Raw genomic sequence first — 23,939 nt, 5'->3', positions numbered from 1 at the left:
ACTGCAAACACTGTAACAGTTCAGCCACTGAATATTAATTGTGAAGCATCTTTATGTTTATCTTCAAAAATGAGATAACTTTTAGTTATAGAATCATAGAAATCAACTAGGATGGAAAAAGACCTTTATCAAGTCTAACCATTACCCCAGGACTGCCAAGTCCTCCACTAAACCATATCACTGAGGGCCTTATAATTAAAGCAGACTTCCATGGCATTAGCAATTAAAGAGATTTCTTTTACTAATATAAAGCTTTATACTTACTGTGAAAGTAATATTCTGGATGTACGTTAACTTGTTTAGATTTTCAAAGCTAACAAATATGTTGTACTGAGTGTAGTTCAGGTAGCCAAGGTGAGCAACAATAATTTCACTGCATTTCTGTGAATGTATACATAGAACAGTATGTAAAAACCTTCAATTTATTCCAGAATATGCACTATAAGTACAGCTTGAGAATTTATTTCTAAACAGTCAGATATTGATAATATTTATTATATGCCTTGACAATCTTCATCAGAAGACTCGAACTAGACACACAGATAACAAACTTCTTGAAAGACACCAGACAAAGCAGAATGAACTGATAAAGTCAGTCAGCAGGATCAAAGGTTGAACTGTTAAACAAGGCTAGCTTTTCACTTAAGCTGGTGACAGCAGCTGCTTGCAGTACTGGGAAGGATCTGAATAACTCTGTCAGTCAAGCTCTAAGCCACTGGATTGTGAAATGAGGCTATCTTGTGGTAACTCGTTTCTAGAAGTTAACAGGAGGAAGGAGAAAACCCAAGCATATTTCTCTCTTGGCTATGTGTAATTAAATCTAAAGGAACTCTATTCATCAGTTTCTGCAGCTTTCGGATATATGTGTATACATACATAAAACCAAAATATTTTATTTACCAGATATGCTTATCACAGAAAACTTCAGCTATGCCCCTCCTTAAAGGACTTGCACCTGGAGAAGCCATTTTGGATGTCTGAGCTTAAAAATTTCAGTGAAAATGAAACTAGAAATTCAAAACCTTAAACATTTCTTCCCAGGTGGCAAGAAATACGGCTATTTTAGAACACAGACACCAGCTGATTTAAACCAGACTCTATGCTAGGTATTAGAGGAGAATTTTTCTTTCCTTTGGAGCCCTTTATCCAATTTTCTACAATATCCCTTTCTTCAGCACTGCTAAATCTGCTTAAGTGACTAAGCAGGGCTCACTGCTTAGGGAGCTACTTTAATAAGAGGCATGTTCAAGGGGTAACAGACACAAGTCATAGAAGTAAACAAAAGAAGATGGATGGGTAGGTATCTTGGTCAGAATTACTAGCTAGGTTGCAATTATAAATAGAAATATACTTTAGAGTCTTTCCTGAGACAAGCTTAACAGATATATTTTTCTCATTTGCAATGTAACGTAACATGCACACAAACAGATTTAAAGAAAATGTACTACATAGGTTTTGTTTAAAAAGGCATGTACTTGTGAACAACTGAGTAATCTTGTCCGATTGTGAACTTGATTATTAACATAGGGTGTGCTTCCATCCTTCACCACTCCAAGTACTTTGACTGTCATAGTAACATTCTTTTTGAGGGATACTGTAATTAAAAGAGAAAACATTAAGCTATTGCTATGTGCAGAAATGAAAATTCAGAGTTCCAAATACAGTTTAAACCACATATTGATATCCAAAAATTACTCAAAGTTATTAAGTTATACTTTACTAGAGTAGAGATCCAGTATATTAATAAAAACCCACAGAACTCTTTTCTTTATATACTTAGGCAGTAAGTCACAGATGCTCTGTACTGAACCTTGACAGGCTAACAATTACCAACAATTAGGGAAGCTTTATAGAAAAAAATAATATCATTACAATCTACACATCTAATTCCCTCCAAAATTAAAGAAGAGAGACACAGATTCTCTAGATACTATTGCTTTCACAAACAACTTATCCCATATACCTGTTGCTTTCAGTTCCCAGATCAGTGCTGTCCATGTCTTTACTGAAGCAGGGGGAAGAAAATGTATCAGAGGAAAAACCCACCAACCATACCAGAAAGCAACAGGATCACCTATGTGACAGATGAAATTGAAGCTCCAATATATAATATATAGGTTACTATAGCAGTTTTCTGAGAATTGGGTAAGATTCTTACCATCAGGTTGATCCAACTCAACTACACAGGTTAGCCACAGCTGCTGGTTGTAAGTAGACAGTGGTGGTGAACTTAAATTAAATGGCTTCAGCTGTAAAAAAACCCCACCTGGTTAGCATCATCCATTATTCTGTTACATCACAGATCTGTACTTACAATGAGCAAAGACATGTTCATTATGTTTGTGACATGGTGTCTGGGAATAGATATAATATGTGTTGTTCTGTGGACAGTACAATAAGCAACTCAAAAGTCTTACAGAGCAGTAGCTCAAATAGCACATGTATTTTGCACATCATGAGTGTAAGGAAAGCACATAAAAGCAGCAGCAATAGCCCAAAAGAGTTCAGATATGAAAAACAAAATCCTGAGACTTAGCCTGAAAATAAAAAGTCGTTTCTAGCACTTTACATCAAAAGTCAGATTTGTGACCCCTCAGTTTTAGGCCTATTATACTATAATTGTGAAAAACAACAACTGTTTTCCACTACATTTTCTAAAAATCACATAAGAATTTCAAAAGCACAGAAGATATCATTAGCAGATCAAACCCACAAGCAGGAATGACTTCTCTTATTTGATATAAAAATACGCTTAAAAGAAAATCCACCCAAAATGTAATATCAAGCCAAACACATACAGGTGGCTAATAGACAAAAAAAATAAGGTTCCAGTATATCTAAAGAAAAATTACTCAAAAACAAAGCAACAAAACCTTCTTAGCACTTTCACCAAAATTACTTCAGATACTAGGTTGACAGTAAAGAGATAGACAGAAATAAAAATGCAAGAAGTGAGAACCCAACTACGAGAGCTTTCAAGAAAACAAATGGGAAGGTTTGTGTTAGGAAGCTAGATCCCAGGTCTTGCTCAAGTGACAGTGGACAATTAACAAGAAAAAGAAAAGTTCCTTCCCAGCTGATGGGAAGGAACATCATGAGAGGAGTATCACTAGTTGCCACAGAGAGCATTATTTTTCAGTTTATGTTCTCAATTTCTCTTCCTGGACCCCCTACCAGGATCTCCAGCATGAACTCCCCAGGGAATCCTATCAACACCCATGCTACTTTATCAGAAAGTACTGTGTAGAAAATTCACAGAATTCTCTACCTTACCAGCTAACAAAGGTAAGAGACTAGAAACTGCTGCTGGGCTACTCACGAAATGACACAGTGGTAGTACAATATTACGTGTTCAATTTCAAACTGGAAAGCACCATGTGGCCAAGAAGTTTCCCAGTAAAAAATTAAATACTTACAATAATTGGGGGATGGGGGAAATGTTCAACATTGCTGACATCAAATAAAGCCACTCCTGTAATCCAATGATATTTATTAACTCTTACCTTTAGGCTGTTATTTAAATCAGTTCTTGCTACAGAAGTTTCGATTACATTAGGACCTACACAGCATATAAGAAAGAAGAAGAAAACAATACTAAAGTATTCATATTATTGATGTAAATACATGATTTCAAAAACATCTCCATGCAAAGCAGGTAAATAGTATCCCACTTTTCAGCTATTTAAGCTGAAGGATAAATAAATCACCTAAGACATTTCAGTATCGTTAATAAAATTGGCCTGAATGTTCCTTTAAGCCTCTCTGCCATAGGATTTCTAGTCATGATTAAATAGGAAGTAAATTATAAATCAAGAACTCCATATCAGAAGCGCTGCACGTGTACTCTAAACTTTAAACTACTACAACAATCCACACAGTATTTTTGCCAAGCTAAGCTGTATACTGCAGTCATGAAAGTATTTAGTTACAGAAAAAGCTAGCTAAGTTAGCTAAGCTGGCTAACACTGTTGCTACAGCACCTTGAAACTCAACAAGGGCTGCAAAACCCACCTGAGAAACCAGCATATTTAACTGCACTATAAAGTTTCTACAGCTAAACTACTGCTGTTACCTGATCTACATAGACCATTGTATCCATAATGCATTGCACTCAAGGTCTGGGTACCAGGGCAAACACTTCTCACGGCATTTGAGTGCATGATGCTAATACCTTTTTATGTATGAGTACCACACTTACCTGGTCCAATCACAGTAACAGTATTTCCTGCCTAGTGTTTGGTTTTCATTGCATTAGTCTGTACAAGCCAATATACCCATGCGTTTGGTTGGGAACAGTTCTCAGTCTACTCAGACTGGGCCCCACCTTTCCTATAGAAATCTGAGGCTGTAATATATAATGTATATAGTTGCATAAATAAACAGAATTGCAGAAAAGTTCTATAAACAATTTCTGCTAAAACAATCTGTTTAATCAATGGAGTTTCATGTCCAATTATAGTAGGAGATGTTCAGCTTGCTACCAGACCTTTTATGCAACCGTTCCTTCAAACATTTTGCATACAGACAACACACTTAACACGTACTCAACAACAGCATCCATCCACTCACACCCTACCTCTAGTTCTGTATGCAATAAATGGAAAGCAATAAAATTTTAATTTGTGTTAGAAGAGAACTCCAGAGGCTATCTAGTCCACCATCTTGCTTAATTAGACCATATTGCTCAGGGTGCTATCAAATCTTGAACATCTGCAAGGGCAGAGACTCCCACAGCCTCTCTGGGTAACCTGTTCCAGTACAGAATCATAGAATAGTTAGGGTTGGAAAGGACCTTAAGATCATCTAGTTCCAACCCCCCTGCCATGGGCAGGGACACCTCACACTAAACCATGCCACCCAAGGCTCTGTCCAACCTGGCCATGAATACCGCCAGGGATGGAGCATTCACAACTTCCCTGGGCAACCCATTCAACTGCCTCACCACTCTCACAGTAAAGAAGTATTTAACCACTCTTATGGTAGAAAAAAATTCCTAATATCTAGCTGGAATTTGTGTTCCAGCTTGTCTGTTCCCTCTCACCCTATTATCATGCACCACTGAGAACAGTCTAGCCATATCTTCTGAGTACCCTTTGATAAGGTTGTTGCCCACAGCAGTATGGTTTCCCCTTAGCCGCCCTAGGTATGCAAGAACACATGGTACTAGGGAGAAGAGGAATGCATGTGTGTATGTACATACACAAGAGTATTCATGCATGCCTGTGTATATATATGAAAGGTCTAAACCAGAAAAATTAAATGGAAGAGTAGGAAAAGGTCTGCATCTATATACTGGGGTGTGAACAGACAGGGAAGAGATGTATAGCACGTAGAGAGACACAGGCAAGATGTATGCGTGTGCATTTGGGTCACTCTAGAGGCTTCCCAGCCACAGTACAATTTCTCTGCCTAAATGGTCTCTCCCCTTACATATTTGGTCTGACAATTTAATGTAATTTATTACTTCTCAAAACAGGCTGTTTCAGCCACAAACTTAGTATTAAAAAAGAATATCAAGAAAAGCAATTTTTCGCAAAAATTGTGAACTTCAAAGTTTCTACAGAGAAACCGTCGAAAAGAAGTTTACAAATGAGCAACATGAGATCATTCTGTGCAAGAAGTATTTCAGGTTAGCTGTCATGACAGCTCTAAACATGCAGCATTGGTTGGGCTTCTAGAACCACTCAACTACAATATTAACAACCTTACAAACTATAAATGGAAAACTGAAGAATTTCACCCAGCACACTCAAAGCCTTGTATTAGAATTACAGTTCAACTTCACCAACAGCCACCCACTACGAAGTCAGCTCCACATCACTGAACTTTCCAGTTCTCGAGTACACATAAAGAGGGCAAATTTTTGCATGGTATTTTTGTTTTGAAAAATACAACTGAAATCCAGTAAGTGCTCATAGTTGACGTCTCATCACATTTCAGTAATTAATTCTTAACAAACCCAACAGAATGAGCCTTTTTTAGAAGCTGGGGGTTTTAACCAGAAGACATGAGTCAGTACTGGGGCAAAGAGATCACAGTGCCAGTTTTTAAGAGCAGCAACCATAACAAAATAAATTATGAGGTTCTACTGCTGTAATTGCTACTCCTCTAGCAAGCAACACATCAAAACAATGCTGTGGTCATATTATTAAAATATGGTGACTTAATTACACTGTTATTGTTTTTCTTTTAGTCTTGCTCAGTTAACAGAATGACATCTGAAAGCAAAGAACCACACTGAGGTGGTGAACAGAAGAACTACACAGGTACAGAAAATGAGCTATGCACCTTGGATTTTCCTTGCACTTGTCTTACCCCAAAACTGACACAGACCCATTGGGAAAAGGGAAAGAAAAGTGTAACTTGGAGAAAAAAAGAGGAAAAAAAGGAAAACAACAAACCAACAAGTCTGCATCTGCCTTGTCTTACAAGAACTGGAAAAACAACAGCTACTTTAAACTGTCTTGTTTTCTCAGATGAAAAGCAGGACTTCCGCTAGGCTTATGAAACTGCAGATAGAGATGTTGAGTATGGACAATTGCATATTCAAGTGGCACAGTAAATATGGATGCATATCCCACTTTTTCACTTAAATAAGAGGGTTTGGTGAGTTTTGCTCAGACTGCACACTTCAATGAGGGAGGACTCTACTATTCACAGGCAGCAAGGACCTGTCAATGAAAGCCTCAAAAAACATCACTGTAAGTATTCAGTGAGTCTTCTCCCAAGGTAAACAGCATTACTTTAAAAATAATTAAGCTATAATAATGAACTGTGTTCATGCTCTGTCAACAAAACTACCCAGCAAACCAGTCTTACAAGGACAAGAATCCCACATTCACTCCTGAAAGGGACTGTAGGTGAATCCTGGGACCCTAGCAGCAGGATACATATGAGCTGCTTATAGCAGTCAAGTCCCCTGGACCAAAGGGTAACAACATCATCAGATCAAGCTGCATGCAGACAAAATGCAACACACTAACATAGCTCTCTTTCAGGTTCTCCTACTGATTAAGAATTAAATGTTTAGTTTTCTCTCCCAGGAGCACTGCTTTTTGCCTAGTCTTACATAAAACAACTTGCTTGCATTTCTTGCAACTGAGCAGTATAAATACACAAGTATAAATATGGTTCACTTTTTAAGCCAAACAGCAAAATGACACTAAACCAAGTTATTCCAGGGATTTTTTTTTTCCTTTATCATTCATATAAAACGCGTCCTTGCGAATGTGTTTATACTGTATTTTAGTGGCCAAATAACGCACTTCAGCAAGCATCCTTAGGAAAATCACAGGAATATTACTGTTTAACCTTTATGAACTGTAAGTCTGTTTGGAACTTAGTTTGCTACAATAAACCAAACACAGACAAATTTCATTATTTAATTCTATTATGAAGAATGTACTACCTACAAGGCACAGATGGGCCCAAACAGCTGCCTCCAATTAATCTCCCTTTCCAAGGCAGGCAGGAGCAGATGAGTCCCAGGCCTGGGCAGCCTGCCTCATTCAGGAGGAAATGAAGAACAGGGCAGTGGCAGAGACAACCTTACAGACAGGTCAAGAGGTATCAGACAGTGGCACAGGAGAACATGCTGGGTGACATGAAAACAGCAGTAAAGCGGGGGGAGGTGGTAACATCCTTATAATTCTTACATGGGGGGGCAAGTTGCTTATTGAGTACAAATCCCTCCCCCTCTCCCTAACTTCTGCGCTGACAAAGCTACCCTTACAGCAGAGTATTAGCTTACTGACATGGCAGGGACAGCATGCTGACTTCTTTTGCAAGTACGTTTTAGACCTGGAGAAGCTCTCTGGCAATGAAATACAGAGGGCTCCCACGCATTCCATCTGTCTAATGACACTCTGCATCTCTATCAACCAGACTTGCACTGATCTTCCAGGACAAGTATCCAGGCACTAAGTGCTTAGCCTCACAGACTGCCTCATGACTCCCACAAAGGTCCCTGAAACCAGAGACTGAAGCTCTGGTTTCACAGCAGAAATACGTATTTTTGCATTACTAAAGTATTTTGTATTTCTGTGGCATTTATCACCCAAACATTTAGGCGGCTTTACAAACAGGTATCAATTTCCTCATGGTAAACCATCTATTAGCACCACCATTTTGAAGATTGAAATACACAGAAGAAAATTAACGTAGCAATCTGTTGAAAAAATACATTACGATAAGGCTGGTTTTGTTTTACTTTACTGACTCTTCCCTGCAAGGCAGCTGCAAACACCAAATCTGTGTAGGTAGTACTCCTATGAGAAAATGAGATGGAAGAAACACTTCCTCCTCCCTGGGAAGAATAATGTTCCCTCAGACATCCCAGGCACAGTAAGCTCATTAGCATTTAAATACATCTGTAAATACTAACAGGTTTAGACAAAGCATACAAGAACTGTAATCTCTTAAAAATACAAGATCCTTACCTGCTATTCCTATGAAGACTGTCAGACCAAAACAAACAAAGAATACTACAAAGACCAGAACAAAGTGTCGTTTGGACAGTGTATATAATCGCATAGGTGCCAGCCTACAGGAATCAAAAGAAAGCAATGAATTAGTTGTCAGTCATACTTTTGAAAGGAGGAAAAGAACAGGCCCCATTCATTCCTCACACAGAAAATTAAACCAAACTCTGAGGTAACACTGAGGGGAAAAAAAAAAAAGTAACGCTGTTACTGTAGAGCAAGGGTAACCGCTAGGAATTATTAGACATACGTATATACATGCATGGGCGTCATGCCCCAAAATGTATGAATTTTGCCCACTCTTTTGATGCCAGGATTTTCTACTGTCCTAGGACCTGAGCTTGAAAAAGCATTTCTAGAGCAAGAAAAAGTGGTTTTAGTTCATACATTAATAAGTTAAACATCCAAGATACCATGTCTCCTGCAATGACAGCTTAACCTAAAGGGACTGACGTCACTAACAACTCAGTTACTTGCACAGGGTCTTGATGAGTTTTCTGCACTCTGTATATATAACTACACTTCCTCCCTGAAGGGTCACCCCTAACACGCAGTAAAGCAGAACCCCAAATCTGTTAGATGCTCAGATCCTGCATTCCTGCCTGAAGGCTACCAAAGCTTGGAAAATAGAAACCTGAAGTTCATTATTAGACACTTAAATACAAATACAATGTATTTATATACAGTGCTTAAACACAAAAGCAATGACATCTCTTCCACAGCTGTTTGGTGGTTATCCTTAAGTTAAAGGCAAAATAGAGAGGAAAAAAAGCACAGGAAGGACCAACTGCATTCTCCTTGAAACAGGTAACTTCCAGTTCTGCTAGCTTAAAGGAAAGTTGATCAAAGACTTAATCCTACATAACGCATTCCTTCTCTATCTCCCTTTTTGTTAAATGCAGAGTTCAAAAAATGACAAACCCCCATGTTTTAAAATACAGCCAACATTTCTTTTTGAGTTATGCCATAACTGAGCCACTGTATAGCTGATTTGTGCTGCTGTTCCAGTAGGCATGATCACAGAAAGCTGTACAGTTTATATGGGAAAGCTATAGGGTTGGAGGTGGGGCTGTTTTCTGACAGAGTTGTATGAGCACCATCATGGAAAGAAATGAAAGCATAAGACTTTAATGACAGTGCTCCCTTTCAGCTTGGAATAAAACTTATTTTCACTAGCTGAATAGTGCTCTTCCTGATTAACCACATTATGAAGAAATGCAGAAAAGGTGGTGGAATCCTTTCCATAAGCCCAACCTGAATTCTGGGATCAGGTACCACACGCCTGCATGTCTGGCAGCCCTTAAAAGCAAGGCAAACAATTCACTTTAAACCAGTAAAAGATTTATTAATACCTTTTGTTTTCTAAGAATCACTGCATTCTCTCCAAAGGAGGCACTACGAAAATAATTACATTATTCCTTTACTATAAAGATTGAAAGACACAAAGCTTAATTTAGCTCCCGAAGGAGACTAGGAAGGGAGGAAACCTCAACAGAAGTAATGAGAACTACAAGCAAGTAACTGTAAATGTTACAAGTTTGAACAAACTGGCTGTACAGGATTCCAGCCATAGCACCTGCAGAGTGTAACTTGCTTTGCCACATGCTGTTAGGCAGAGCAAAAACACAGCAGCCTATGAAGTCCTAACAGCTGATTACATAGGCAAAAAAAGGTAAATTGTACATTAAATTATAACAGTCATAAACAGGGACAGATCAGATCTCTGTCACAGAGATCATCACCCAGAATTCTCACCGACACTAAATACACTATTTAAAGTTGACTTTGAAAAATGCCAATTAAAAGAGGCATTTCAAACCAGAACTTGTCTGTACAACTTTACCAGGGTAACTACAGTATTTTCCTTAAATCAGCATCTTAAAATCTCAGCCTTCATGCATTTAAACTTCTTTAAAGCTATTACATCTGTACTAGTATTAAAGTAACTAACCAAATAACTAACTAAGGTACATTTTCCTGTTTGTTCCAAGGGTTCCTTCAGTTCCCCAGATGATCTGGTATTCCCTGTCTGCCTATTGATATTACGCATCAAGATGTATCTTGAGAGACCAAAACACTAATCTTAACAAGAAAATCCATCATACATAAAAATGGTACATAAAATTCTGATATGCCTAAATTAACTGTAAGGGTCCAAGTGCATACCAAATGCTTCATGAGAGAGCACTGAGAATCACTTTCAATATACAGAACCAGGTCTGGATGGGGAAGTCTGGATGGGAAAGAGTTGAGAACTGCTGCCGACTGGAAGAGCATCAGAAAGTATACATGCAGGAAAGTATCACATATGCTTGTGCTGTTTGTAACAGCTTATATCAGGGCATCAACAGCTACAGCCCCATACAGGACACTTCTGACTTGCTACACATATTCCTAGTTCTTTTGATAAGATTCCTAATTCCAAATTTTTACAGACATTTCAAAATGCGCAATGTGAACATGAAAAGCAGCTTCACCTCCGCAGTCCTTACAGAAAAGTCACCAGAGTTTGCCACCCAGCCAACACTCACAGTGCTACAGCCTTTGGTAATTATCACCTTCCATTACTCATATGCCAGAGCACAGATGTGCTTGCAAGCTTTCGAAGAAACACGTTCCAGACGTTGCCTCATTCTTTATTCCAACTCCTCTCCAGGCAGTGCAACACCTAGAAGTCAAAATGGGTAGGTGCACACCCACCTAAGAACAGTCATACTGGCACTTAACAAAGACGGGAGACCAGAAAACACTGTGTTTTCCCTTTTCTGAAGAGAAACTCCTGGAGTCTCATTTAAGCCACTGACGGTTTGTGCTACTTTACAGGTCAGTAAAACAACACAGACACTTTCTGTAAAAGCAAACATAAGAACTCAGCCAAATCTTAACTGCATTTATCATGACAGCAAACAACTGCATTCCCGTCGGGTGATTGCTCCTTGCTACAGTAATAGCATTTCCTTGTGTGGTTTAAGTGTCTCTTATCAACCTATCACCAGCTGACAAAGCAAGCAGATTAAATTATCTTCCTATACATTCATTGTTTAACATCTGCTTTTTGGAAAGAGACTATATAAAGTTTATTAATCTACTAAGTGCAAGTTGATGATCCCCACTAACAGCTTTCTGACACTTGAGAGTCCTAACAAGGAATATAATGTTTGAAAGGCATTTACAGGAAAAATGAAGAAGGTTACTCACTCTGGAAGCACCTGTTCAAATGAGCAAAGAACTGTGCTTTGCTTCATCAACAGAAGATGCCTTATTTGGTCTGGCCAAGGCAGTCCAAAGCTCAGGACTGGCCATCCAAGCACCTGCAGATTTTTCAGGCAGCTTCCTCCACCTGCACTGAGTTTTATCCTAACTCCGACAGGAATTAAATATTCTATAATTAAATTGGATATGTCTGAAACTAATTGCAAAGGAGCAGAAAGCACTGAGCTACAAACAGAAAAACATTATGCTTACACATCTCAAATAGTAGTCAGTAAAGGCTCAACTGCATTAACGTAACCTGTGCTAGAACGAACTATGGAAATGCACCATCATAACATCTGCAGTCTTCCAGTAGCTGTTCACATATGAAATGGAGAGGTAAATTAACTTGTGCTCTATGAGTACAGCTTTGGCTCAAATAGGTAAGCAAAATATTTCTTAGGCTATTCCTCATCTTCAAATCACCTGTCATGGTTGCACAACACAGTCTTAGCCAGAGTAAAGACCATCAAGAAAAATAATCTCTTATATGACAGTTTTCACTTAAGACTCCCACTTTACAGATGGGAAAGCTGTGACAAAATTGGGATTAAACAGTAGGTAGCACAGAGTTCATACTAAAATCAGAAATAACTTACTTTTATGCACAGCAGCTTCTCTGTCATACTGCCTCCAAATGCTCTATTTTAGGCTCGCTCCCAAATAAAACCATCAAAACCACTCTGATTTAAATTATTACATATGCTACCTACAACCATAGTACTGGGTCTGTCTGTACACACCACACCTTACTGTTTAAAGACACTGCTTGCCTTGTTGGCCCTCAGGAGACCTTGAATTTCGTGCAGATGTAGTCCACAGCGGTTAACAACTAATGAGGCAGCACATGACTACATAAAAAGATGCATACAATTAACATACTACATAGCACTTTTATAGGACAACTGACAGCTAACCGTGACTATGCTAAACAGCTTGTGTGCACGGGGTGGATTTGGCTTTTCTTTTTTACGTGTGCTGTTTGTTGTACTCATTGAAGTCTGAATGATTAGTCACGACTGTGGCTCTGTCCAAGCGAAGACATACCCGGGAAAACAAGTTTTGCTTTTCCTTAATAGATCTGAGAGTGGAGATAAGAGGAGGGGTTATTCAGCGCAGAAGAGAAAGAAAACACAGCGTTATCTTACTGAAGCGGATAGTCACTCTCGGGTTTTCTGACTGCCGAATCATAGCCTCAGACACACTGATTTAACCTCGGTGATCTTATTTCCTCAATAGGAATTAACGTGTGTAAGACGAAGGACGGGATTGACCCCTTTACAGAGAAGCAGCTCAAATCACTGCTCCCGGACAGCGGAAGGCATTTCTTCTTCCCGCCGCGGACCCGGACCCAAGCCAGGCAGCACATCCCGCCCCGGCAGCCTCGGCTCGGTGTGCACGCCCCGCCCCGCCGCTCAGGCGTGGGCACGAGCCCCTCCGGCCGTTCAACGGCCGCTCCTGCCGCCAGCGAGAGGGCGGACGCGCGAGCCCCCACACGCGACCACCCCGCTCCTCCTCCCCGCCCGCCACTCACGGCTCCATCGCGGCGCCGCATGCGCGGAGGGGGCGGCACCCCCGCCCTCGCCCGTGAGCTGCCGCCGCTGCTGTGGTACGATCGCGAGCGGTGCCTTGCGGCGGCTTCCGTGTGCGTCACTTGGCTACCAGGCGACCCGGGACACGTCACAGAAGCCCCCGCCACTCCTTCGCCGCGAGGCCGAAGGGCAGCGCTGTTGGCGGCGGTTCTACGGCGAGTCAGAGGGGACACGGAAGAGCCCCGGTGGCCAGGGCCTGGCCTGCGGCCTGAGCGGCAAACCGCAGCTTTTCCACAGCCGGGGCGGGGTCGCGGGGCCCAGGCAGCCGTCGACTGCCGCCGGAGGGAGAGCGAGCTACCTCTGGAAGTAGCTGGCCCCGGCGCTGAGCTTCGGCGCTTTGAAGCGCCACCTCAGTGACCAGGCCTTGGGCTGTGTCTCGTCCTTGCCCGCTGAACACCCCGTTCTGCTTGGGGGGGGGGGGGAACAGCTGTGATTTACACATTACCAGGGCCTTTTCCCAGCTTGTATTGTAGTACCAGCAACCACGTTCGTCAGAGGGACATTTACCCTTAGAAAATACGTAAGAGTAAGAGCTTCTGAATCCATTTAAACAAACAAAAAACGATTAAAAAAAAAAAAGGGTTATAAAATTCAATCCCTTTCAGGCATAAGGACTGATGTGACTTACCCACACCCAACATGCATGTTCAGTGCCCATTGGAGACAGCTGCCTGGCCTGTAAGCCATTTTTTCCACCAGCCTGATGGGAAAAGGCAATGGCTTTTCATGAACTGAAAATGCCATCACTGCAGTCACCTGCATGCAGCTTAGTGATGTTGAAGAGGCAACTAATGCATCATGCTCACGGAGAACCCGGTCAGCTTGCAAGCACTGGACATGAGATGCTAGCAGTAAGCTACTACTTCAAACACGCCATTTAATAAACATCTCCAGATCACACCTCACGCTACTTCACTGTTGCACAAATGTTGAGATGAAATTGAAGTTTATCCTGCTTTTTTATTAAATGTCCCGAGACTGAGCAACGAAGGTTGTCAACCCATCCACTGGGGAGTGATGGTGAAAACCAGGCGGTTCTAGGGGCTCACACAGTTACATTTTGTATTAATTTTTGATAGCTCTTAGAGAAAGTCAGCATTTTACTTATTTAAACATGTGGGGATGCCTGGTGCCTAGTTGAGGATAAAATCCAGAGTAACCTCCTGGCTTTGGTGTTTGTTGTATACATAAGGTGGAGCCATATCAGTGTGACCCCAGAAATATTTAGATAGATCAGTCAACATGTAATTTGAAAATTTAGCTCTTCAACAATCGAATACTTCCATTAAAAGCTTACTTAGATGGTAAGACAGTTTTATTGCAATTACTTTTAAAAGGTACTTCACATTAATAATATTACTCATTTCATTCAGTTGCCCTATGGGTAATTCATATAATCCCTGGTGATCGGTGGGATGCAGTATATCTCTTGTGTAACACCCCTGAAGCCAAAAGAAACATGCTGGGAATTAATTCAGTCATTGATACTGCTGTTTATCCCATCAGTTAGATCTGTGATTTGTAGCACTGATGATTACTTAGTAATCTCATAAAAAGGCTGTCTTGAGACAAGCATAGTATTAAGTGATGAAAGAAAGTCATTTACAAATTTTAAATAAACAATCACTGTTGTAGGGCGGAAAATGAAGCTTTGAGTAGTCAGGGCAACACAACAAACTGCATTTGCTCAGAACAAGACAGCATTGCAAGTCACAAGTTGAGGTCATTAAGTCACAAGTTACTGTGATACGCGTTGTGTAGCTTTCAGCACACTTCAGGCTTCTCCAACAAGTTCTCCCTGGCCAGAAAACAACAGAATGGTGCTTACACCATTTGTGGCCATTTCCAGTGTTCTTGGAGGTACAGCTGCAGGCTGCTGCCATTTCTGTGCACACGTCTGAACTATCTGGATGATGGCTCTGGCATTCAGGTGTCCCACTAAGGTGAATGATATTATTCTTCTCAAAACAAAAATACATTCTCATTGCATGGGTAGGAAATTGAAGCACAGAGAGACCGAGTCTTGTCAAAAGACATTTGGAGAACAGCGTGGGTGGCATGGACTCACAGAATCATGGAATACCAGGGGAAGGGACTTCAAGAATCATCTGGTCCAACCCTTCTAGGCAAGCATGACCTAGACTAGATGGCCCAGCACCCTGTCCAGCTGAATCTTACAAGTGTCCAGTGTTGGGGAATCCACCACTTCCCTGGGGAGATTATTCCAATGGCTAATTGTTCTCATTGTGAAAAAATTTCATCTTTTGTCCAGTAGGAATCTCCCCAGGAGTAACTTGTGCCCATTACCCCTTGTATTTTCCATGTGACTCCTTGTAAAAAAGGGAGTCTCCATCTTCTTTGTAGTCACCCTCTAAATACTGCAATATGGTGATAAGGTCTTCCCTGGAAAAAAGTCTTCCCTGAGTGTTCTTTTCTGAAGGCTGAGCAAACCTAGTTTTCTCAGCCTCTCCTCATACAGCAGGTTTCCCAGTCCTTGGATCATCTTTGTGGCCCTTCTCTGGACCCTCTCCAGCCTGTAAACATGCTTGAAAAAGCTTGAAATCCAGCTCACTTCAATTAGCCACACAGATGGGAATGCATCTCTCTTTGCCTTCTACCAGCTTTCAAAGGCTTGTGAGTACATTGTAAACACAGATTCTGCACCCTCTAAGTTTTGTGAAAAGAGTGCCATTGAGTTTACAAACTAAATACTCTGAAGAAAGGTACTGTGAAACCCCACTCCTTTCACAAACACAGAGTCAATCAGTCTCACTCTGCCTTCCTACTTGCAAGAAGGTGCTCAGGGGTGAAATAGTGCAAGAAGCTACTGTCTGCCTCATCCAGTGTAGAAACTGAATGGTGTATAGGGAAGGAGGCTTGCAAGAAGAGGCAGACTGACATGTGAAAAAGCAGGCTGAATGCTAGCTTAGGTGGGATTCTACTTACACTAGCCACCTTAGCATCAATGCTATACTTTCATGACCAGTTTATACATTTTTTTGGCTCATACCTACAGCTTTAGTGACAAAAGGTGAAATGCAGCCTCTTGGCAGCTCTTTGGGTTTTGCTAGCGTGAATATTTGTGCAGTAGAGTGGTGAACTAAATAATGGAAATTACCTGAGTTAAAAGTCACTCAGGAGAAAAAAAAAAAGGCATTCTGCTGGATTGGTTGCTCAGTCCCTGTGCAGCTACAGAAATATTTGTGGGCAGACAAGAGAGCCGAAATGTGTGGCTAGGGAAAGAAGGCTGGGATGGATTCTTCTAGCTGCAGAGCCAGCTTATAGCAGTCACGGAGCTGAGGTGTTAAGTCTCCTCCACCTGCTGCTTCACAGCCTCTCACCCTCATTGTGTACTTCACACTGGAGTCATTCAGGTTCCTCCCCTAGTTTCCAGACCCATCAGGGAGCCCTGGAAAAACAAGGGAGGGATACCAGATGTGGCTTGAGGCAGCCACTGAAGATCCCACCTGGGTCCAGGCTGGAAGTGTGGCATGAGCCTTCAGGAAATTTGACTGCGGTTCTCCAGCAAGGTCATGCTGACCCCTTGGCTTCTCACCGACTTGCACTTTGAGCACCTGGGAAAGATTTTAAGAAGGTGGGACGAAGCAGTCCTCTCTGCAAGCTTCAAGTTTTCTTCTCTGAAGCATGTGAACACTAGTTTCTCTAAGGAAAAACAAACAGCTTCTCTTTATTGCTGAGTCAAATGATCTGCTATTCTCTTCTTGCCAAAGGAGCAGAACCACTGTGAATTAATTTTTCCCAAATGTTTTGAAAAGTAGCTGTGTCTTAATGAACTGGAAACACTAATAGAAGATGCTGAGGAAATAAGAACATTGGTATCATCCATACTTAATCTCTTCTGTTACCCGTATAAGGAACATCAAGCATTAATTAAAACTGTGAGTTAAATAATATGTTCCATGATATCCAATACATAGTGTTTTCTTTTTGATGTACAAAATGTCATATTGTTCTGTGATAGGAGTTTAAAATGTATCCCTTATTTAAAGCAGGGCGGATTGTAGGTCTTTTATCTTTATCTCTGGGCATTATTACTAAATTCAGCATCAACACTGTGCTTCCCTATATAAGCTGATTGGGCAGTGGGATGTGTTCATTAACCTAGAAACTGATTTTTCGAGAATACCAGGTTGTTACTTATAGTTACGCAACCCTGTTGTCAGGCCACAATTTGGCCAACCTCCTGTTCCCTCCTCTCTATCAGGTTTAATTGCTTGCTTTCCTACCAAAATGCTTTCAGCATGCTGAACTCTTTGATGTTAGCTACGGGATAGGGTTATGAAACTGTGACTGGGAGGCCTGGTGTGTTCTGGTAAGCTTTGTATATCTCACTGACAACATATGGAAGAGATAAAAATGTATCTATTTTAGAAACACCGATATTAAGCTCTTTTCATACCAATAGTTTACATCAAATTGCCCAGTGCAGTAAGGGAGCTCTCCATCAGCATTCCCTGCCCTGCCATCTTGGCCAGGAGGCATGCTAGTGGGGAGAGGAATTCATTAGAGTGAGAGGGAGAGAACAAGCCAACAAACTGCTCATTCAAGTGGCTTACTTGGGGCAATCCTGAAGGTGCTGTAATAAATACGATACGCTTTGTGATAGCCCTTAGGACTGATGGGAGAGTGTAACACTTTTCCCTTCTTTCTTTTCTGAGCTTATCTACTGCACCAAGCATCTCCTCATGTACCACAGACTAATATTAGGTGTGCTAAGTCCAGACCAATCTTGTATTGTGGTTACCAGTGAGGTTATTAATACTGCACTCATCAGTCTGTAAATACACAGTCTCTGTTACAAGCTTACCATGAGGTGCCATGTCTCCCTAAGAGAACTATTAACCCAGACAGATGGCATTGATCAGTGTGCTGAGCCATGGCTAACTCTGCTCTCACATCTCTCCCAGATGGCTGGGTAAATAAGCACTTGCTCATGGGGAAATACCCCAGAAGGCACAATGTAGAGAGACTATTCTAGGCTGTTGGGCAGAACAAACTCACTGACATGGACATCCCTTATTTTCGTTAGTGTGGATGAGTGCCCTGGGGCTGTGCGGAGTGAGGACAGTGTAGCCTGGGGTGGCTGAGGAGCCGGCCACCATCAGTTGTTGCCCCTGCCCAAAGAACAGGCTGCTCATAGACAGCAGCTGAACCACATGTTCAAGAGCACCATGCTTTAAAGGAAACCATTGCCAAAAGATGTCACTAAACTGGGACAGCCTCCGAGCTGAATCAGAAATGACTCAGCCATCCGTGCAGCAACAGGACAGTTACTTGGGCAACAGCTTCATCAGCCGCCTCTGAGATAGGTCATCCTCTTGCACCAAATGCTGTTTCTGAGGACGACCACATACTCACACAACCTACAACGAGCACCCCCAGTCAAGAAAAGCCATTTCCCTGCCAGTCACAAAGGAGTCTGCATGTTGGTTTTCCATTTCTGTATCAGCTGTGCCCCATGGCTTTCCAGTTTTGAGCTTCCCTGTTGGCACTCAGAGAAGGACGTCCATACAGAAATCATGAGTGAGACTGCAGCAGCCAATTTTGATTTTTTTTCTAGAAAATATTATTTGTAAGCTCCCACCCCAGCCCTCTCCTTCTCTACCACTTAATGGACAAGACTGCTCCAAAGAGGTATTGGAAATCACCAGCTGATGGCCAAATGGCTTTGCTCAACCAGCGGGAGGGAAGACTGGAGTGGTTGATGGCCTCACATTTGTGAATACAGTGTGTGAAAGGACACACACTTTTTATATGGTTTTACCATCTCTTGATTTTGTTAGTCTGGTATAAGATATTATTTGCTTTTAGTAACCTGATTATTTTAGAGAACCTCCTTGAAGTAAAGACAAGCCGCACAGCATTTCCTTGGTCAAATTTCCAAAATTCCAGTAAAGATCCCCATTACATCCATAAATGTGCTCATCTATAACTTGACCAAACATACTGAATGAAGTATAGAGAGAAGAGGATGAAGTATTTAATTCTGCTTCCCACCAGTGAGAGTTGGCTATGAGAAGAATACACAGTAGGATCGAGAAACCCTCTTCCTTACCAGGAATCTAAAAAGCAAGTGCCATTGCTACATCCATCCATAATGCTGATGAGAAACACTCACCAGAACAGCAGGTATGCAGTGACAGTAACAGTAAACTTACTTTAAGCCAGGTCACTTGGGTTAAGATCTTTGGAACGCAGAGAAGTACCAGCATGACTTCTAAGTCACGGAGTGTCATTTTCTTGCCAAAAGCCCAATATCACTCTGTTTCATTCTGCAGCTGATCTCTCTTGAGGATACTCTCACTGAAGAGAGGGCAATTTAGCACTACTCTACAAGCTCATTTGATTCGGTGGAGTAGCATCTTCTCTTTTCAATACAGAAAGTCCCTCTGTACACACTTTAAGTCATAAAACTGAGTTAATAACAATTTCCCTTGGAGAGCTCAAGTTTCATCTGGAAATAAAGCTGAAGAAATGCCTCCCCTGGGACCTCTGATTTGTTAATTCAAGGCTTATGTCTCCCCTCCTGAATGTTCTAGTGCCAGTATTCATTATCACGTTGCCAGATGCATACAGGTACACTGCCATCACTCCTTATCACCTCCCATGGCTTCTCACATCTCTCAGGCTCAGCAACAAGGAGCCACTGTCTTGACAGGAGGGGCCGTGGTTGTGTTCAACTCTGACCAGCTGGCAGGCAGAGTCTGCAAACACTGTAACTCTGTATGGTCTTTGCTATTGTGAACAATGAGACAATTTGGATTAGATATTAGGAACAAATTCTTCACTATGAAGGTAGTGAGGCACTGGAACAGGTTGCCCAAGGAAGTTGTGGACACCGTCCACTAGACGAGGTTGCTCAAAGCTCCATCCAGTCTGGCCTTGAACACTGCCAGGGATGGGGCAGCTACAACTTCATCCCATGTTTCTCTGGGCAACCTATTCCAGTGCCTCACCACCCTCATGACAAAGAATTTTTTCCTTGTATCTACTCTAGATCTCTTTCTGTCATCTTAAACCCATCACCCTTTTTCCTGTCACTATATGTCCTTGTAAAAAGTCCCTCTCCACATTTCTTGTAGGCCCTCTTTTAGGTACTGGAAGGCTCCTATAAGGTCTTCCCAGAGCCTCCTCTTCTCCCAGCTGAACAAGCCCAGCTCTTTCAATCTGTCTTCATAGGAGAGGCTTATGATCATCTTTGTGGCCCTCCTAAAACAATTACGTATACGTATATGTGTATGTATATGTATATAAAGCACTATAATTACTACCACCTTTTTTACAAACACCCGTGTGTGGCTGAACAGCATTCATTCTCTGTGCAGTTGGTGGCATTTGTTTCTCATGATTTTCATTTGCCTTTTCCAGACCCTTCCTCTAATCCAAAAATTCTTTTAATTTACATCCCAGTCCCCCAAAACCTTTGGAGTCTCTTCTAGCCTTGAGTCATCTCACGTTAATACTCCTCGGCCATCACTGGTCGTTCATGGAAACACAGGGCCAGATGTGGAGGAAAGACGGGTGCAGCCTGCCCAGTGCATTTGTCCATTTTGACCTCAACCTTTGCTAGCTGCTCTGATTCCCCAGCCAGTTTTGTACCTATTCCAGAACTGCTTCACGGCCACCCTAGACCACATTTCCCTCACTGGATATGACAGCGGAAAAGGCGCAGCACGGATGGATGCAGACTAGAATTGCTTTTATCACCTACACACGGATATCGGTGCCTGAGGGTAGGAGCAGCCCAAAGGTGTGAGGCTTTCTGCCCAGGGCGCTGCCGGACCACGTTCCCCCCAGAGCAGTGCAGAGCGCACCACCCGCGGCGCCGGGGCCGCTGCCGCCCGCCCGACACTGCGGTGCCGGGTCGCCCGCGGCGTCGCCCGCCTGGGGTGGGCCCCTGGGCCGGGGCGGCTGCTCCCGAGTGCACGGCGGGGGTCCTCGCATGAAGCCCGGCCACAGATCTCCCTATGCCGGTCCCCGCCCGCCCCCCGAGGCGGCCCCGCTCCCCTCCGGAGCCCCAGCCGAGCGCCGCTGAGCCCGCCCCTCACGAAGCCTGTCGGAGCCCCGGCGGGCGGGCAGGGCCCCGGGCCCCCGGGGGAGAACCGCGCCCGTACCGGTAGTAACGGTCATCCTTGTAGGGGGTAAGGTCCTCCTTGATCTCGCGGTAGGTCTCCCGCACCCGCCGGCAGAAGCGCTTAACCTCGCCGCACAGCGGGCTCCCGAAGGCGGCGAAATCCGCCTCCATGCCGGCCCTGCCGCCGCCTCAGGCCCCGCGCGCTGCCATGGCGCCCCGCTGCAGCACGCCCGGCGCTGCGCGGCCGCGGGCGGCGCAGAAACCGCGGCGGCAGCTAGGGGCGGGCCCTGGCCGGGGCGGCGGGAGCCGCCTCAGCACCACGGACAGGGGCGGGCGGCGTCCCCAACCCACCCACCGCGGGCAGGGCGCGGGGGCGGGTTGAACGTTCCAGCAGTGCATAATACCGACGTCCCGGTTGTTACGGCCTGTTTTACCCAACCAAATGGGGCCAGTTTGCACCGCCAAGGAAGGCCTCACATATGCGTAAAAGGCATCCTGCGCTCAGTCTGCTTCTCATGGTCATAACGCCGTAAGTGCTCCCACGTCAGGAATAAAGCCGTCTGGATTTTCAGACTGGCTCCCGCTGACCTCCAGCCGATTTGCAGAGTGTCATGCCAGCTTCAGCTGTGTGTTAAGCTCTTCTTCATGAACGAATTCACATTGAAACCCTGTTTTAAATTATTCTGTCAATTCAAACCTTAATAATTCCCGTGAATTAATGGAAATGATAGTGTCTGTATAAAACATGAAAATATTTTACTATTGATATGTCGTAATTGTTTCTAGAGAACATAAACATAGAAGTCTCCTATTCTGCCCCTACCATGTAAATATCTTCCCCACTGGTGTTCAGGAAGTTGGCTGGGTTACTTCCCAGCCTTGCCACCTAGTCTGAATTTTATCACATACCAAGGCTGGAACATGCACTTTCACTTACAATCCCCCTTCAGTATGGCACCAATAGGTGGTGACAAGAGGCTGGTCCTGGTGGGGTAGAGACAGAGGAAGGGTCACCTCTGACTGAGACACTCTCTTACCTAGTTCTGAATATTTCCAAGCCTGGGAAGAGACAGCAGCAGGATGAAAGCCACATGCACATTTAGGCTGGATACGAGAAGGTTCCTACCAACCATGGGACTGTTGTTCAGGAGCGGCCTCCAAAGAGAAGCAAAGAGCCCAGGCAGAATTAAGGCAGAGCTCAACCAGCTTCTGAGCAGCTGCTTTGAAACCTGGCTCAGGCTCGGCTTCTCACACTTCTGTGACTGTACTGTACAACTCATCAGCTATGACCCTACTTGCTACAGTACCTGTGGCTCATGCACTCACGTAGGGTCTTCCCGGAAGTGTTTATTTCATGGTAAATGTTTCATTTGTGACTGAGACTTACCCATGTTTCCCTCAAAGTAAGAATTAAAATTCTTTGCTATGTGTGACAAATATGCTCCTTCCAGCTCTCAGGCTCAGAGGCAGGAATTATAAATCAGATCTTTAAATATTTACCAAAAGGAGAAAATAAAACATCTGAGGCTTCAGCTGAGTAAAAAAAGCATTCACTGCTGGGAGTTATGCAGTTATACAGCAAAATAATAAAAAATAGGCTCAGTGATTAAAAACTTACTACCATTTAATTACTTACAACTAAGTGACCTCTGCTGCATCTATTAAAAAACCCAACCAACCAACAACAACAAAAAACACTAAACCAACTAAACCAACTAAGCAACCAAACCCCAAAACCAAACCAGGGTTTGCTTGAGGGCCCAAAGCATCACGATTCCAGAGATACAGTCTGGTTTCCCCCATGTTGTGCTGAACATTATCCAGACCAGCTTCAGACTGTGTTTGTCCCCCACACTTTGAGCGCTATGGGAGGAAATCACACTCACTATGGAAAGCTGACAATCAGGCCTGCAGGTTACTCGCACAGAGAAGGTGTTATCTCTGGCCATATATTAACCCTCCAACTTCAGCTATTAAAAAACCTCAGCAAAATAGACAGTGTTTAACTAACAATTACCAGACATTACAGGATTAAAATTACTAGGCTTGTGAATAGTGAAGTTCGTGTGAAGAAGCAAGCTGATTGCATATTTCCGTTGTGGTTCAGATTAAACACTCAGATACTCTGAGGTCAAGAATTCATTTTGAGTCTCCAAAACACTTTAACATGTTGCTAAAAACAAGCAACACACAGAGCTGTATGCATGTACCAGCATGCAAGTCAAACATTTTCAGTGCAGAGGCAATGACTAGGCACTGAAAGCATGCAGAGCTGCCCTGGCTGTGCCTCCTGCAGCCAAGGAAAAACACAAGGACTAAAGATATTGGTGGTCTGTGAAGCTCAGCCACCAGAAAGTGATTTTGAGAAAATGACACTTTAGTTACAAGTCTGGCCTGCTGCTTTTTTTGCTGTTGTTAGAAGTGCTGCCCTTGGTACATAGTACTAATTCTAGGTAACATTTTAAAAGTTAAAAACAATTAGCTTCCATCCAAACACTTTCTTTAAAGAAATTTCAGGAT

General features: G+C 42.8%; 1 protein-coding gene across 3 annotated transcripts in view; it reads right to left on the bottom strand.

The window, feature by feature from the left end:
• TMEM181 (transmembrane protein 181) overlaps positions 1-21,663 on the bottom strand; it is a 33,494-nt gene extending 11,831 nt beyond the window's left edge. The window contains exons 1-6 of one of the 3 annotated variants that reach the window (XM_057406758.1): positions 21,460-21,663; positions 8,439-8,542; positions 3,504-3,559; positions 2,159-2,249; positions 1,476-1,594; positions 265-381 (exon numbers count right to left, since the gene is read on the bottom strand). In XM_057406758.1, the coding sequence (XP_057262741.1) occupies positions 265-381; positions 1,476-1,594; positions 2,159-2,249; positions 3,504-3,559; positions 8,439-8,542; positions 21,460-21,590 (618 nt within the window). In that variant the 5' untranslated portion in view covers positions 21,591-21,663. Of the gene's footprint in view, positions 1-264; positions 382-1,475; positions 1,595-2,158; positions 2,250-3,503; positions 3,560-8,438; positions 8,543-12,331; positions 12,488-13,266; positions 13,329-21,459 lie in introns of those variants that run through there. The other 2 variants (XM_057406768.1, XM_057406777.1) reach the window with 2 other exon arrangements.
• Between the last annotated feature and the right edge of the window lie 2,276 nt (positions 21,664-23,939).

Source organism: Pezoporus wallicus, unplaced genomic scaffold (assembly GCF_028554395.1).
Source record: "Pezoporus wallicus isolate ANWC-B61680 ecotype Strahan unplaced genomic scaffold, APGP_CSIRO_Pwel_v1 contig_3817, whole genome shotgun sequence".
Taxonomy (NCBI): Eukaryota; Metazoa; Chordata; class Aves; order Psittaciformes; family Psittacidae; genus Pezoporus; species Pezoporus wallicus.
The sequence above is the reverse complement of the archived record's forward strand: the minus strand, read 5'-3'. Positions and strand labels throughout refer to the sequence as shown.